At 38.2% G+C, this 18,420-nt stretch overlaps 1 protein-coding gene across 5 annotated transcripts in view; it reads right to left on the reverse strand.

Moving 5' to 3' along the window:
• The window catches only part of NTRK2 (neurotrophic receptor tyrosine kinase 2), a 319,382-nt gene that overhangs the window by 265,043 nt on the left and 35,919 nt on the right, over positions 1 to 18,420 (reverse strand). For all 5 annotated transcript variants that reach the window (XM_053923455.2, XM_053923458.2, XM_053923456.2 and 2 more), the window contains exons 6-9: positions 17,787 to 17,855; positions 14,775 to 14,929; positions 2,281 to 2,417; positions 1,651 to 1,783 (exon numbers count right to left, since the gene is read on the reverse strand). In XM_053923455.2, coding sequence (XP_053779430.1) covers positions 1,651 to 1,783; positions 2,281 to 2,417; positions 14,775 to 14,929; positions 17,787 to 17,855 — 494 coding nt within the window. The remainder of the gene's footprint in view (positions 1 to 1,650; positions 1,784 to 2,280; positions 2,418 to 14,774; positions 14,930 to 17,786; positions 17,856 to 18,420) is intronic.

The raw sequence follows: 18,420 nt of genomic DNA on the forward strand, positions 1-18,420 counted from the left end.
AAAATCCCTTATAACTGTTTCTTTTGATATGGTCTGACTTGGATAATTACACAACCAAGGACTAGAAAACACCTTTGAGACCTAATGGTATCATTTTTCAGATGAAGAAACTTAAATCCAGTGAGGTTAAGTAACTTGGCCAAGGTTACTGAGGGAGACAGATCTGCAGCAAGAACCCGGGACTCCTGATGTCTCATCCAGAAGCCCTGCCCTCATGCACTGCCTCCTGGTTGTACATGTTCCTCACACAACGGGGAAAGAAACAGGAGCCTGATGACTAACACACTCTGAGTGGGGTCACTACACAGGCTATCTCAGTTGTTGATACTCTTTATCACTTATTCCTTCCACTCTTTATCCAAACCTTGGTAGATAAGGTTAATTTTTCAGACCATGGCTCCCACATAAATAGCAACATAAACTGAGAAAATTTTGAATTTGCATGTCTTTATTTGTAGGACTGTGTTACAAAAACAAGGACCACAGTGGGGCAGGGACCACACTCACCTTCCTCCCACCAGCCCAGGCCCTGATGCCCAGGACACACATTCATTCCACCATGCTCAAATGAGCTTTTGGTGAGATGTTGATTTAAGGACATAAAGTCGGAAGCTAGTTGCATAGGTTTGGGGATAACACTACCTTCAGGCTCCCAGGAAGGTCAAAATGATGAAAAATTATGAATCCAGTACCTACTGGGCATAATGGTAGCACTGGCATTGGCAAAAGATGGTGGTTGGTGATGTCAGTCATTCACTCCACCAGTCACATAATGAAGGCCCGCTACGAGCAGGCATTAACCAGTGTCTGCATGTGTGTGGTGTGTGTGTGTGCAGACACACACGCACACTCGTGTTTTTCTCATCCAAATCCTAATTCAAACAGAATAAAACCTCATTAATTTATACCATGCCAACACAAGATTTGCAATGATGTGAAGAGTATATGCGACTTTTACTGAATTCACACTGCATGCTACCATCTGGGATGTTACGATATGTGTCATGTTATTTATAATACTGGAAAATAATGCCCATATGCCTAGGGTATAAGCATTAATACCCTCTATCTTAGTTTCAATGTATATAGAAATTTAAAGCAGTTATAATTAAAAAAAGCCTTTTGCAGGCGATAATAACTTTCGATAATTTAAGTAGGACTCCTCCAACCTTCTCATGGAAACTTGATGTCAAACTAATGAGGTTTTATTGCATCAACTGTAAAAGTAGGTGTTTTTAAACAGCCAGCCCCATTCTTTAGGTATCAAAACTTTAAAGTTTAATATTGCTTTTATACAGAAAAATGTAGAAACTAGTTTATCGTAACTTAAACTAAAACTTATGAGCAAGAAGAGGATAACCATCTCAAATATACTCTTTCAAATAAAGACAGGGGAAGGCACAGAGGACAAGCTTAAGATCGAAAAAGAAGCTCAAGGGAAAGACAACGCATGAGGAAGAGAGATAGAGAGATTAGCAGAAATAGAACAAGTGAAGGAGGCTGATAACATTTCTTAATTAAATATGCACAGAACACCGCATACACTTTTTCTTAACACACTTAAGCAGCACCCTGAGTGTCCCCGACAACAAATGTAGGTGTGTCCATGACCATTTGCTATTAAAAACACATGCTGGGCTGATTACGTACAATGCACAGTGAGGTTCACAGAATCTTGATCTTCTCCTACAAGATTTTCTGCCACACAAGAGATTTGCTTTCCACTGTCATCAGATGAAATGTTAGTTATCCTTAAGGAGCCCTGTGTGTGGCTTGTTTCATTCTACAAATGAATTAACAGACAAAGATAATCTTTGTTAGGAGTGATCCCAAAGTGACGAGATTTGGGGTTTCTTCCCCTGACTAGAGAAAATAATTAGTAACATCAGAAAAAAGCCTTCCAGCCTAATCAAGCACAGGCAAAGGAGTAAATCAGAAGTTGTTCTATTTCTCTAGATTTCAATTGTTTAGTGTGTGAAATTAATTTAATCCTTGAACACCTACCTACCTTCCTCCAAGGGAAAAGGAGAGCCACTCACCTTGTTCACGAAGACACAAAAAGCTCACTGGAGACATAGAGTCTCTCCAGATTATTGGGTTTACATAACTAAAATGCAAACCTGCATTAGTCTTTGTTAATTACGAATAAATACAAAGACACACCAAAAATTCCTTGTATGTGGCTCTATCAAATATTAAATGGTTATCAGTAGGTTAACACAACCTCAAGTTCTGAGACACACATCTGTCTGTGAACACGAAGCCAAAGACAAGCCTTACCATATGTTTGGAAACCAGATTACCGACATCCCAGTACAGATTCGGAACCGGCTCGCCTGCAACACTGCAAGACAACGTGATAGACTTTCCTTCCTCCACAGTGAGGTTCGGTGCAGCCAGATTTGCTGACGGCAAACCTGTGCAACATGAAAAGTAAAGCGAGACATATACAAATAAATGCTTATCAACGTTATAGCAATAAATTGAAAACTCTTTATGCTTTCAAATTAATGATAATTTGTTTAATTTTGAGACTGACTTATGTTGATCTGAAAAAAGTGCCAGGTTGATAAGCTTTACAGATTTAATGTGAACCAATCATGTGTGATAATAAGATTATTAAACGAATTTTACCTATTTCTTGAACATACTATTGCAGAATAACTTTTTATTTCAAAAGACACTAGGTGTACAACTGTGTCCCCTATGTCTTTTTCTGTTCGACCGTTACTAAAGCAGGCATTGTGTCTGTGGACCATCTTAGCCCCCCATCGCCTTCCCTCCACGTTTTTTATAGTCCAGAACAAAACAGGGAGAGGCATCTACATTTTTTGCATAAATCCACTTTTTTGCATTAAGTACCTCATAAATCTAACCTACTACCAGACCTAGATTTTGAAAGAGTCAGACTATAGAAAGAAAATGCAGCATCAAAGCATTTTTCAAAGACATGAAGCTTGAACCGTCACAGCATTACAATGCTTCCAAGCTATGTAAGTCATAGATGAATATTATGGGTAAAACTGGTCATCCTGTTTATGATATGATGAAAAAAGTAGATGGGTCCTTATTCCAATAAAAAGTTCTTCGTGAAAAAATCCTAAGAAAATGTTTATTATCTGATAAAATTTTGAACCTTATAAACATTTTTCAGTATTTCAAGAGAGCATCAACTTAATACTTCTACATTTCAAAAGCTAGTTTTCCTTAATTGATGCTGCAATCACTTCATTAAACTATCACGCCTATGGGGTTTTTACACTGCTTTTAGCCATAGAGGCATCAGAGTATTTTTCACATGAAGACAGGTCTCAGAGAGTGCGACAATATGTCAGGTCCTGCCCGTCAAGCTAGTTGGTCCTTTGCTTGGTATCAGAAGCTCTGCTGGGGACTGCATTCACCCCAACAGCTGTGTCCCATGGAGCTATGACACATGATTAACTGAGGAGTAACCTGAAGATCAGAAAAGGCAATTCATCTTCAATGGCTGTTAAATTGCAATTAACCCACCCACCTAGCGTTCTGTGACCCATGAGCTGCACAATCCTATGTATAAACCCTTCCTTTATGATGTTCTCCTTAATGACAAAGCCATCATTCTTTATTACTAAAGCCAGAATGAAAGATGATTTATACAGTATATGTCTCATGGCGTTCCCACCATTATCAGAGGACTTCCCCACAAGCTCTGGCTTTCAGTGACTGGCGTAACTTCCTCAGAGCTCCTCCTTCCTGTCAGCATCCAATAGAGGGCCATGTTACATCTTTCATGGCATTTCAAAAAGGTCCCTAAACACTCTGAGTTATACAGGACAATGACGCAAATATGAGGGATCAAGAGACAGTGCAGTTAACAGGAATGATGACTAGATCAGGAGTCAGGAGCCCGAGACCCTAAATCTGACTCACACCATGTGGCCTTGGGCAAGTCATTTCCTCTGTTCCTGTGTTTCTTTTCATTTCTATAAAATTAAGCTGGTCATTTACAAGATCTAGCTCTAAGTCCTTCTAGTTCCAATATTTAGTGACAACTTCCATGACAATTAAGTTTTCTAATTTATTAAGAAGGTGTTAAGGAATCATATAAGGTAAGGGCTTACTTAGTGAAAAATCTCCTTGAACTCAGTGGTATAATCTAGGTGACTTTTTAAAAACTATATATATTTTTAAATCAAAATATATAGGCACAGAGTTTGAAGAGTCTATAAATCTATAAAACTTGTTATGAAATATTCAGTCTACTTTGTGATAAACAGTAGTCTGTTCCCCAGAGGAACTCATTTCATCTCTGTTCAGTTCTTTTTTGGACCTGGATCCCCACATCACTGAATATCATGCTCATATTGCTACTTCTTGACTCTTCTGTGTTACCATTATCTGCCGACCTCTCATTGTGGAAGATAAGGCTCATGCTCACACAGAAGGCCAGCCCTGCCCACGTGCCCATAGCACGCTCAGCATACTCTGTCTTCACACCCTTACCTATGCTGTGAAGTTAGGTTGTCTGGATGTCGATGTAAAGTTTATTATAAAAATATACACCCTACAAACAGTTGAACCATCATATGTAATGGTTATATTTTATGAAATTTAAGAAAACACTAATTATAGGCTATAACACTGTGGTACGTGTGATTAAGAAAGAAAGAAAATTATGCCCACTCAACTGTGATGCAATGCTTTCTCACCACGGAGATCTCCTACTATTTGGATGTTGAACCTTCTAGATATTCCATCAAATGTTTTCATCCTCTGCTTCCTATGTTCCATGTTTGTGTCTATTTGTTCTATTTACAGGGAGATGTCCTCAGATTTACCTGTCAAACCTGCCTCTGAGGTTTCATTACTCTGTCACATATTTGGTTTCCGACACTCATATTTTGATCTGAATGGTCTTCTATTTTTACAGCACCCTGTTTTTACAGGTGCAATGTCTGCTCTGACTTCTGTGAGAGATTAAGCATAATTTGTTGTTAAATGTTTTCTCTCCGTATCAACCTTATTTCTTGTAACTTTTTTTCTTTCTCTTTGATTGTTTTGCACTTGTCCTTTATATTATAAGATTTTTTCAAATAGTTGGTGATCCTTGGCCAGTCACACATCCATAAGAATGAGGTATTAGAAGCATTGCATATGTATTCATTGTTGGCTTCATTGGAGGAAAATATTATTAGCCTCCTTACTGGGTACTCCCTGAGGTCAGTATTATTAAATCATTTTGGGGAAGGGACTGGTCCAATTATTCAGATAATCTTCTTTCAGTGTCCTCCTTGGGAGAAGAGGGCTGGAAATATCAATATTCAGTATGTAAATACATTATTTTCTTACTGTTTCTCACAGCCTCAACTCTATCTGAAGATCCTCAAGACCTTTGTTTTATGCTCTTTAGAGAATAACCCTGCTGGGTGGTGGGGGGGGGGGGGAGGGTGGGTGCAGTCACCTGGGATGTATAGAACAAAATAGGATTAACTCCTTCTTAGCCCATTTTGTTAATCCCCTGTACAGTCATTTCATGAGCCTTGTAGTAGTTCTGCAACAAAAACCAAGCTTCCCCTTGCCTTTCTCCATCGCCAAGTTGGTAACCAGCGTTCTCGGCGTTTGAGTCAGTTACTACTCATCCATTCACTCTCTGGCTTGCAGTTAATTCGTGTGCTTTGCTGACTCTTCTGTCATCTTCTTTGCACTTACAGATTTATCCGCTGACACTGTGGGGCCACAGAGCCAGGGCCTGCCATGGTGCTTATTTTTAAGGGATGACCCAAGGACTCCACAGCCAGGAACAGCCAATGGAGCTTGGAGACACCCCTCTCGGTACCTCAAGTACAAACAAACCTATGTGGTGAATTTCCTACCTTTTATAAATGTACCTCCTAATTTAGAAATTCTCAGCAGGAAGGGGTAAAAATAAAGAGGTTCTCAGCAGAGAATCCTATGCCATAATCTTAATGTCTCCTGTAATATCTAATAGAATTTTCTTCAAGCCTAAGCTTGTATAACAATTCTAAAACTATTTGTTTAATTATAGCAACAATAATAGCACTTATTGGGCATTCACTAGATAAGATACTCTTCTCTAATACTTGAAATTGTTTTATGTAATCCTTACAACCAATCTTTAAGTTAAGTATTTTGGCCTCATTTAATTAAGGAAGTCTATGAATTTGGAAAAGTCAAATCCATCTTCTAAAGTTGTCCAAACCTTTATCCTGAGATTTGAACCCCACACGCAGTGTCTTCACAACTACTCTGTGCTACCTTCCCAAACTGCACATGTCCATGTTAGCACAGACCATAAACACCAATACATATCCATGACCTAGGAATTTGGTTCATTTAAAAAACAGTTACATTTCTGTTTGTGAGGGAAGAGTGAGTCCCTCTTATTTATTGAGAAATTGTATCACGCTGTCATAGCAGTTTCCAAAGGAATCTGTGCAAAATTGGCCAAGTCTAGATCTTTTAAATGTAAAGTCTTCCACAAATGAGTAAGCATCTGACTCACGTTAATTCTACATTAATATGCTGGCCAAAGACTTAATAATGGAAAAAACAATCTGTACTTGAAATATCACTTGAGGTTTAATTAGCACAATAAAAATGAATTGTGAAGCATGAATAGCCAAAGCAGAATAAACCATTTGCCAGGCACTACTTCCTGGCTTAATAAGATTTGAAACAGGCACAAGAACAGAGCAAAGCTCAGCAATGCTTCCAACCGCTTCTAGCACTCCTGCAGTGGGATCCTGATTTAAGCTTCAGAGACATCTTCCTTTGCAACTGAGAAACCTCACTGGAGATAAGAGATGGCCGGCTGCCTAGGCAGACAGACACCTTTATGACAATGTCTCTTGACCTGTGTTCAGGAAAGACATACCAGCTTGTAGACCTCAGCAGAAAACCATCAACCATCTAGTGAAAAGACTGACTTTCTTTAGACCAGAGTTTTTCAAACTTTAATGTGCATATGAATCAGCAGCAGATCTTATTAAAAATGTTGCTTTTTATCCCAGTAGGTCTGGGTTGGAGCCTAAGCATCCACATTTCTAACAAACTCTCCATTCCACAGACTGCACTTTGAGTAACAAGGGTTTTGACAACGGATGTGACGATTGTTCATGAAGCTTCTGTTTCGAAAGCTGTTATTCTTAAATCTGACAGGGGCCTGAGCAGTCGCCTAGTCCACCAAACTTCCCCAAAGTGTGAGTGTTCTTTGAAAATTTAATTCTTTGAGATGCTCTGTGGTTAAAAAAAATCTATACAAAATTCAACAACTCTGATGTTCACTATGCACATTACCGTATTCAAAACTCTGAGAAGCCCTGCTCTAAAGAAAACCATTTAACATCCCTTGTTCTTAATTACCCAAGTTTATGTGAGTACATACCATTTCTTTGTGATATCTTGTTGTGGCTTTATTTTTATCTGAAGTAGTTTCACCAAATATAACATATACACATATTTAAATTCATATGTAAACTACATTTAAAGCTAAATAATCATATTGATGATAGTAATAACATTAATAAATATTTAGTGAGTACTTACAATGTGTTAGACCTCATCTATTTTCTATATCATCTTATCAGTCAACTTTGAAACTCTAGAAAGCAAGTGTCATTAACATCCCTATTTCCAAGTGACGAAATTAAAGCTTGTGAGGTGTCACAAGTAGACAAGTAAGAGTGGGAGCTGGCCCTGACCCACATCTGTCTGTCCATGGCCTTAAGCAATATGTTGGTGGGCTGATCCTTTACTGGGCTCTTCTGCACCTCTCATCCCTTCCATTACTGCACACTTCTTGAGAGTTGACCGTATTGATTAAGCCCTTTGATCACTAATTCCAAAGCAGGGTCTCACTTTCTAATAATTGAAGAAAACTAACTGAAATCATTTTGGATTATTAAGTAGGCTTTGTAATAAATGAGATGGAACAAGTTTGGGTTTTAGTTTTCAGTATCCACCCCTAAGTCTGAATAGTGGTTTCTCTAATCTCCTTTTAGTGATCCTGAGCGCTGTTCAGTTTGTTTTGGGTCATCACTCTGTGCCTATAGAGATGCTTAAGTAAATTGTGATTTTGTCTACTTTCTGTCTTCTCCCTTCCTTTCTTCTTGGAATATCTTCCAATTTATTTGTCTCCTACTGATAGTGATACTTCACTATCAGTAATGAAGCTGGAATGAGCCTGACCTAATCTGAAGAGGCTGCTTTACACCTGGTTGCAAGAAGGACAAAATTAGCAAAGAGACTGGCCAAGCTCAAATAGGAAACTATGTCTCTATGCTTGTGTGAGCTGTGTTATGACAGTGACAGCAACTATAAGACTTCCAAACACAAAAATTTCAACAGTGGCTGACAGGTTAGAAAAAAACAGCTTCATTTGCCATTCCTAAAACGTAGAAAGAAAGAAAGGAAGAATCCACTGTATGGCTTGCTTTATTTTAGCAAATAAAACCTGATCTTTAATTAAAGTAAACAAAGCAGTAAACTAGATTTTGTACATGTTTTTTTAAAAAAATCCAGCTCAGAGGCTAGGAAAATATTTTATACCAATCTAACTTTCACGCGGAGTATTAATACAGCATTTCTTTTTAATCTTCTATAATTGCTTACAAAGTAGAAGTACTATCAATCTATTTTCCTAGTTAAAAACAAACAATAAAAATGCATGTAGGAATATGCTAAACAGACGTGTACTACCAACTATGGTGGAAACCATAGTAATTCTTAAAAATAAGTCATTAAAATCAATTTACCTGCAGAAATCAGGCCTCTCCTTCCAAGCACCCGTGAACTGACCTTTCCCATCATAAACACTATTTTGTTGATGTGTCTTAAGGAGTCTCCACATTAAAAGTTTGAAGGTTGGAAATGTGGAAAATTGATATTGTTGGTATCAATAACAAGGGAGCCAAAGGCAGGACTGATTTCAATCCATGAGACCATTAAGGGTGTTTTATATAGTAACTACACAGTCCTTCAACCATCGACTGAATTAACACCTTATGTTCCCTGTTGGCCATGCTAACTAGTTACTAGTAAAACACGGTGAAGAATGGTTTTCACCTGACCCAGAGGAATATTGCCTTTTTTAAATATATTTGCCACCTGGCTAGAACAGAGCATTTGATCCACTACTAACACTTCCTGAAGAAACTCTCTTCCAGAGGTTTGAACCGTAATTACAGTATAAAAATATTAAAATGAGAAGTCTTTTGCAAACCAACCACTGATGATCAACCAGTGTATAGGAACTGAGTACAAAATTTAGAATATGGTATGTGATAAGGAATTTCATCATTAAGAAGTATCAAGGGCTTTTTTATGTGGAGTGATAAATAACTTTCCTTCGTTACCACTTGTATGGCTCCGTCTTTGCCGCTAGAACCAGTGCTCATAGCACACTTTCTTGTCTGATTAATGTGGAAATTTTATATGAACATATTGTGTTGCTGTGCAGTCAATAAAGTTTTTCTAAGGTTAAAAAGGACTTTGTGGAGAAACAGACCGTAACATGTTTCACAGCATGAATAACTTTACCATAATTCACAGCAGGAGGGGACTGTTAGAAAAATACTGTGAGCGTTTTGACCGAGCTGCTAATGGGACCATGGGAACAGCACAGTTAAACCGCCCGCCCTACCTGCCACGCTCACTTAATCACTAAGGGCAAAAGGAAAAAAAGAAACAAGACCCTTCAAAATGCCATGATAATTCGTAATCTATATGAATGTCTATCCGCTGTGCTGTACACCTGAAACTAATACAAAAAAAATTGTTAAATGTATCCTGTAATCCTTAAAAATAAAATTTAAAAAATACACAGAATTTCGGAAGTGTAAAAAAATGCAATGATGACAATAATTTCAAAAAGAACTACAAAATATGTTCTAATTTGGCTAGAATAATTTGTGTTTAAGTTCTCTTTACTAAACTGAAATATCCACACCATTATATTAAAAAGTCGGTCAATCTGATCATTAATATAATATGGTCGTGCATTTATCAATTGATCAATTCAGCAACCATTAATCGAATCCCTATTATGTTGAAGGCATTCATTAGGCAGTCTGGAGGATTTGTGTTTGCATGTACAATGTAGACAATTTGTCAACCATATAATACCTACAAGAAAAATACAAAGGTGGGAAGTTTTTTTGTATTTGTTTTTAATCACAGTTGGCATTCAATATTATATCAGTTTCAGGTGGACAACATGGTGATTAGGCACTTATATCTACATTTCAAAGCAATTACCTTGATAAGTCTAGTATTCATCTGACACTATACCTAGTTATTAGAGTATCACTGACTCTATTCCCTATGCTGTACCCTTTACATCCAGTGACTATTTTTATAATTGGCAATGTGTACTCTTTAATAAAGGGGAAATTTTTAAAGAAAACCCACCTTGTAAAGAATTAAATCCAAATAGCTCTTTTCATTGAAATTAAAATATTACTAGTTGTAAACTATATGCAATGGCCATAGTTATTGGCAAATTGATTAAACACACAAGGCCATATTCTTCTGAGTCACTCAGAGTTAGCTAAAAAGTTTTACCACAAAAAAAGCGGAACTAAGATGAATTCAACATACTGTGACTTAATTAAACACAACAGATATGTTTAAAAGTTTGCAATGGGTGAGATCCAAAGGAAAAGCCACTGAGCATGAATTTGTGTTTTAAACAAGATCTTCCCTGAAGATATGAGCATATTACCTGATTTCTTCAACATGGAGTTTTAGAGACAGAATTGAAACCCAAAAATCTAGTGTAATTTACTCTCAATCTTACTTTTCTTTAAAGAACCAAAGTTGGGAAACCATCATGAAGAAAATTAACGCATGACTAAGCCCCATATTGAAGTTTCCCCCTTGCATCTCAAATGTCTAAAAATGATGCAAAAATGTTTAAAATGCAGAACCATGTTGGAAAACAAGAAAGCATTCTGTTGAGGGATGAGAAACTGTGAGGAACCTCTGAACATGAGAAAGCAGGGAAATAGGATTAAAGAAAAACAGCCCAGCTCCAAATGAATACATGGCATGTGTTAGACAAAACAGGGAGGCAACAGGCCCACCCAAGACTGAAGGGGTGAACTGCAAGGCAGAGTACAGCCCCCCCCCAGGCCAAGTCACAGGGGCATTGGTTAAACTGTCCGTGTCCTACCCCTACCTTCCCATCGTGGTCACAGACCCAACAACAGCTGTAGCCACCTCAAAGTAGAAGCAATGAGGGCAAGAACTTGACAGGAAGAAATCAGTCATGCTAGGTGCTGTGAAGAGAAAAATTCAGTAGCTGCAAAAATAGCTGAAGGGCAAAGGAGCGAGGAAGCCAATTCTCCCATAATGCAGCACAAAAGAACAAGCAGATGGAAAGTATTGCAGGAAGGTTGAGAGGTATGAAGGGAGGAGCCACAAGCACAAATAGTCATCTAAATAAATTAGAAAACTCTTCCAGAACTAAAGACATGAACACTCATACTGAAATAGTATGCTGGATATCAACCAGAACAGTTTTTAAGCACATACACACACACACACACACACACACACACACACACCCCTAGTTACACTGTGATAAAATTTAAGAATAGCATGGACTAGAAGAAACTTTTTAAAGCTTCAAGAGGAAAAGGAAAATCAGAGGTTACCTATCAAGAAATAAGCAGCAGATTGGCCTCAAGCTTCCAATCAGCAACACTGAAATACAAGGAAATATGGTACAATATCTGCAAAATTCTAGTAAGTTATTCTGAGTCTAGAATCTTACACTTAGCCAATACCACTGAGAAGAAAACCTACAGGCTGATTTCTACCAGGCAAGAACGTGACAATTTTATTTTTTAATTTTCCCTAAAAGAAGTACTAGAGAATACACTCCAAAAAAAAAAAAAAAAAAAAAGCAAAACCACTCAAACATGAAGCAGTAAAATACAAAAGTCAGTGATACAGACAAAAAAAAATAGTAAATCTTCCCCCAAATCAAGTAACAATCTAAAAATAAAATCCCAGATGAAAACAACATCAGAGATGGGAGGAGGAAGTAAAGAGAAGTAAAATATCTTGGGAAGGGTTAACTCTAGATACATACAGAAAATATATTTCAATATGTGTGGTATTTTGTCATCATACAATTATAAGAACAAACATAACTTATAATTTCAAAGAATTAAGGAAAAATAAAACAAAGAATACTATCAATGGAAGAAAAATGAAAAGAAAGGGAAACTACACGAAGGCTATAATAGGTAATTCACTGAAGAATAAACACAATGTGCAGTAAATATAGAACATACTCAATGGTAAACAGTAAAAGGCAGGCTAAAAGGCAATAGCATACCATTTCTTAGAGAGACAAAAATATATTTGCTAATATCAAGATACACTTTTCTGGGGTGGCTATAAATTGGTACAACCACTTTTTAAAGTGCAAACTATATAAGCCAAAAAATGTGCTTCCTACTATGTTCTCTAGAAAAATCTTTGCATCTGTACCTATGCTTATTGAAACATTTTTGTATCAATAAAAATGGGAATAAGCTATATGCCCATCAATACAGAAAATGTAATGTAACTAAGATGCAGTCTACCATGAATACCATGCGATGATCAAAAAGAATATGACAGATCTATGGCTACTGACCTGCAATGGTCACAAACAAATACAAGACAAGCTCTCTGTGTAATATGGGAAGTGATTTTTATAATAAAATGTACCAATACGATTTGTGCAGTTATAAATAAGCAAAAAGAAAAAAAATAAAAATAAACAGAAGAATAAAACAGTAAGAATATGAAAGTGGTAGAAAAAGGAGTCTAACAATTCTCCTGTTACAACCTTGCTTGTTGAAAAGCATTGTTGACATGGAAATTAATTGTGAATGTTACCGTGAATGTTACAAATCCTAATGGATCCATCAAGCACATGCCCTCTGACAGTGCATTCAACATCTCACTCTCATTCATGCAATGCATTGGCTAATTTGTAGGAATCGAATAAAAAAGTATTGAAAACTGGCAAATTGATGGGGAACAGTCAGGGCCAGGCCGCTGTCACCGGTCGGTCCCCTGCCGCCGTCACAATGGTCTGTCATCGACACGCAGAGTGAAGTGCATGGCCAGGATGCTCCAAGACAGCCTGGCTGAAAATTAAAATAAAACCCAGTAGAATTGGTTTCAGGTGAGGGCAAGGCAGACGTCTATTAAGAGGCAGTTTGTGCAATCAGAGCGGGAGTCAGAAGCTTTCTCTGTTTTGTGATCAGTGGTTGCCAAGCCAGTGTGGTCCCAACAGCCGTGGGGATTTGGGAGCTAGCCAAGGGGCCAGGTGACTCAACACTGGATTTCTTGTCCCTCCAGGCAATTTCTCTCAGCGGTGCAAATTTACACCAGAACAGAGAACAGTTACCTTCTCATCAATCAGGAAAAGACATATATTAAAAGTTTGGGGGTTTTTTTTTTCAGTGTTGGCTAGCAAAGAAAGCTGAGGGAAGCTGGCAAGGGAGCAAAGCCTGGTTCCCCCACTGTGAAGACAAAGATCTCTGGTTATGAGAGAAAAACCTGTGGGAAGGGTAACTGCTATCTTCTAAGCCCCTACAGGTTAAAACACAAACACTTAATCTCTCTCTTCACTGCATTGTCATTAAAAATAAGCAGCAGCTATATTTTCCTTAAGTGAAAATCAACCCTAAACAATAGGGTCTTCTGAAAACAAAGAACCGGATGTTTATGGTTAATATGAAGATTCCTCACGGCCAAGAACCAGGTGCGATGTGGCTTTGTGCTGAGTCACCAGCCACTAGACCAGAAGATTAAATATTATTGTGAACTGAGTAACTGGTTGACTAACTGATGAAAACTTCAACGGAGGAACAATATGAATATGTGAGTATTGTAGGGGTACGCCACAGAAGCCCTTAAGGGTAAGAACCTAACAGGCGCTCTTAGATTCTCCTTCCCTATAAACACACCGGCCCGCACAGAGAGCGGTGATTTTATCATATGGTGCCCTTTTAAATTCTGCAGGTATAAATGCTGAGGAGAGAAGTGTGGACCAGAGTAAAGGAACAGACTGTAAAACCCAGACATGGGGGAAAGCACGTGTAAGGGCAGATCTGTGGAGTTCCATCAAAAGACACAGACATCTGGCAGCAAGACAAGTTGAAGGGAATGTGCTGGATTGAACTACATTTTCTTGTGCTGCCAGGACACTTTATCACCTTGAGATCTTTCCTCTACATGGCCTGGGTGCTAATCAAGTATATATATGTGGCCAGTGGAGTACCACACTCTTAGCAGATACTTTTCGGATAGATGGATGGATGTTTCCATGGATAAATGGATGGGAGGATGGATGGATGGATGGATGGATGGATGGATGGATGGATGCTTGCATGGATGGATGCATGGTTGGATAAATGGATGGATGGACCTACGGGTGGACACATGGATGCATGGGTGGATACATGGGTGCATGAATAGATGCATGGATGCATGGATGGACAAATAAATGAAGGAATTAAGTGTGTATTTTTTTCTTTGTGCACTTTAAAGTCAATATTCAAAATTAATATTTTACTTGCAAAAAATGTTCAGCAAAGTTGCTCCCAGCTGATTTCTTCACACTGTACACAAATGTTGCTCAACTCATTGGAGACATCAACAGCATACTGTATAAAATCTGGGTAGTAGTAATCTTCCCAGACTCTCTACCACACCAAGTCAATTAGGATAATTAATAGCAACTAGAACTCATTGACTTAAAAGTAAATTACCACAATTGGGTATCTGCAGGTTTGCCAGGGGGATATTCTTGCTGCTTTCATTTAGGCAGTACAGATCCTGAGTCTCTGGACTGGATTTAGTCTCCTGAAAAGTCTTGATCCACATAATATCACAGGAGCACATAAATGGGTTGCCCACCAAGATCCTACGTGGAACAAAAATAAAACCTGGTCAGGCTTCCCTCTTTTAATTTTAACGACATTCATGTTCATGAAGCACTACAAAATTGTAAATTCTTTCTAGCCAGCAAGCTTTGAAAGTCATACCCACCTTTACAATATAATAGTACTTATTCATTAATTTAATACTTACTGACCTTCTGCTACCTGCAAACACCACTGTAAAAGCTAAATGATGCAAAATGAAGACCTTTCAGAATGATAGGGAAAAAAGATAGGGACAGAAATAGCTATAAGGTAGGATAGAAGAGGGTGTCTTAAATAATGGAAAAAAATAAGGTGCCATAACAAATTTATCATAGTTATTATACAGTTATTAAGAAGACTAAATGAAGATGCCAACAGGAAGTTTTCAGGAATACTAACATACTTATTTCTGGTCAGGCTAGAGATTGAAGTGTTATTTAATAAGCTCAAACTTTCAGGGGGCAAAGCAATGTCATTTTAATTTAAAATGAGACTGTAAATACAATACTAAGACTGAAGTGTGAGAGCTGAACAGGGGGCGCTCACAGCTTTCTGCAACCACAGGTCAGTATGATAGATGCAAGAAAGTTGGAGTGAACAATCTGGTAGGGAGCTCGGAGGCCTCCGGCACACATGCGCGCACGTGCCCAGGAGTTTTGAGAGCATGTGCAACTGAGCTCCAGCTTGAGCCTCTCGGCCCACTGTGAGAGGGTCTGCTGAGATAAAGCCACCATTCAGCCATGCTGCCTGGACTCCTGTGGCCTGTGACTGGTGAGAGAGGAAGTAGTCAAAAAGGAAAATAAAAACCACAAGAAAAAAATCTTTAAATGCTTATTTATAATACCCAGTGGCCCATTTAAGATGAATTCCATTTATGGTAATGAGCCTTTAAATGAGGCCATTTAAAATCGTTACATAGGCTCTGCCTGGCATTAACCACAATACTTAAGATTTCTATGAGGACAGGACCCGGGCTTTGCAACACCATTTACTCCTGTGGTTTTCTGGTCGGGTTCTAAGAATCTCAGGGATCCCTGGAGTCTTTTACAGGAGTTTCTTTGGGGGAAATGTGGTCACGGCAGACTCATTTAATTTGTGTCTGCTTGATGGCCTCCAAGTATCCCTCCAAAACCAAAACAAGATTTGATGCTATCAGATATGGAATATAATGCAGACGAGATCCGCAATGTTCAAGCCCCCCAATAATCCAAGCTACTTCCTGGCATTCTGAGGAAATAAAAAACTAAAGAATCTTCCTGAAAAGAAAGTCTGATTGAATCCACAGAGGGGATAAAGAAGCAAGGGGTTCTTCAATTATACGTATAGCAATATTCCTATGACCACAAAATTCTGGCAGACCACTGGCTCCCTCCTCTAGCTCACTGTGCAAACTCCTTTTGCAGTGATTGCTATCATGTTTATTTGTTTAGGCCTCTACCTCTCCCACAGAGAGCAGAATCCTGGAACGTAGAAACAGTTCTTATATCGCCATGGCCTAGTGCCATGGCACTTTGATTTGTAACAGGACACGATTAACATTTGTTGAATGAATTGATTAAATATGTTGCAGGGGGAATATTGAAACATATGAATTTGGAATCAGAATTCTAATTTTTAACCCACCAAGAATGTTTCCTGCAGTGATGCTTAAAGTTTTTTTTACAGAGTCCCTTACTCTATTTCACATATCTTCCTTAAGTTTTTAGTGTCTATTCCTGGGTTAGAGGTAAACCTAGTACTCCAACTATTGGAATTCGGTTTATTCCAAATAATTGCCAATCACTAAGACTTTCACCATGTAACCCTCGTTACTACCAATTAGCTTGTTGTAGCTCCACTAGTGACATCTCCTAATCTGCACCCTACAACTGGGTGGACCCTACAACTCAGGCAACATATAGTGTAGGCAAAAGTTTTGCCTGGTATTTGAAGGTCTTGTCCACCTGGGCCCACTGCTGCTGCCCAGAGCCTCTGCTTTAGGGTTCTTTTAGGCACCTTAGCCATAAGAATGTAAACTGTTTACGTGTGCTTCATAGTGATAACACAAAAACTGAACACACTTGGAAATGCTGGCTATTAGTCAACAACACATATCAATATTTTTCCTATCACTTTATAGGCAAGGAAATTGGGGCATAAGGATAAGTACTGAATGCAGTGGCAGACCCAGAAGAAAATCTGACAAAAATGGGTAGGTAGAGAGAAGGTCTACCTGTCTCCCAGTGCTCCTAAGCACCAGTGGGCAGTGGTCAGTAGGTAAAAGCTAACATATTTTGCCCACGGTTATTTTCTCCTTAAATGGGTTTGCGTTCCACTAGGGCAGGGGTGTCAAACTCATTTTCACCGGGGGCCACATCAGTCTTGTGGTTGCCTTCAAAAGGCCAAATGTAATTTTAGGACTGTATAAATGTAACTATTCCTTAACTGTTAAGGAGTTGAAATTACATTCGGCCCTTTGAAGGCAACCGTGAGGCTGATGTGGCCCCCAGTGAAAATGAGTTTGACACCCCTGGAGTAGGGCCTGGACGTCATAGAGACCAAACAGATGCTATGAGATACGTAATCATTTCCACACAAAGCCTCCATCTTTTCCCCTTTTCCCTTCATTAGAAAATAATTCATTTATGTAAAAACAATATTTAAATTATTAGAAATGATATATTACTAAGGTTTCTATTTTTATTGCTGAATCATGTCTTCATGAGGGAAAAAAAAAAATAAGTAACCAAAACTTGAGAAATCATTCTTCAAGAATTTTGGCATAAAAATAAATCTGCAGCATCACTCATTTAAAAAAATACTTAATTGCCCTTTTCCTTGAAAAACTGGTTCCCCAAACACAAAATCATTACTTACAGCTCAGACAAGTCAAGGTGACGGAAATGTTTCCTAGACAAACTCGTCAGTTTATTTCGGGTAAAATTGCTGGAAGGAATCAAAAACATTAAATGTGAATCTAAAATGATACATTTCAGAAATAAATTATTCAAATAGAGACTTTTTTTCACTATATGATTTTATTTGATCCTGGTTCATGCCTTAGACCCAATCATCTCTTCCACCTGGATTAATGGCTTCGTTTTCCTGCCTCTGCTATAAATTTTGCCAATGGAGGGAGAAGCACAAAATTTTCATATTGTTTATTTTAAATCTCTTTTTTTAACCCAAAGGCTTATTTTTCATATAAGGATTCAGAGCCAAGTTATATACCTCCTGGAGATTTCTGACCTTTTAAACAATTAATAGAAAGATTAAATTTAATTGAATTTAAAACCATAAACTCACCAGGGAGAAAAGATGCTTTAAAACTAAAGAGCACATGAACATTGTGAAGTCACGTGACATACAAAACTCTGAATAGGGACTGGCCTTAGTACATCCTTACAGGAGGGAACGCACCTACTGGCTGAGAAACCCTGCTGAGATCGTGTGTGGACGACCTCTAAATAACCAGCTAATACCACAATGAGAACAAGAATAACAAATCAGA

This window comes from Desmodus rotundus, chromosome 1 (assembly GCF_022682495.2).
Source record: "Desmodus rotundus isolate HL8 chromosome 1, HLdesRot8A.1, whole genome shotgun sequence".
NCBI classification, from domain to species: Eukaryota; Metazoa; Chordata; class Mammalia; order Chiroptera; family Phyllostomidae; genus Desmodus; species Desmodus rotundus.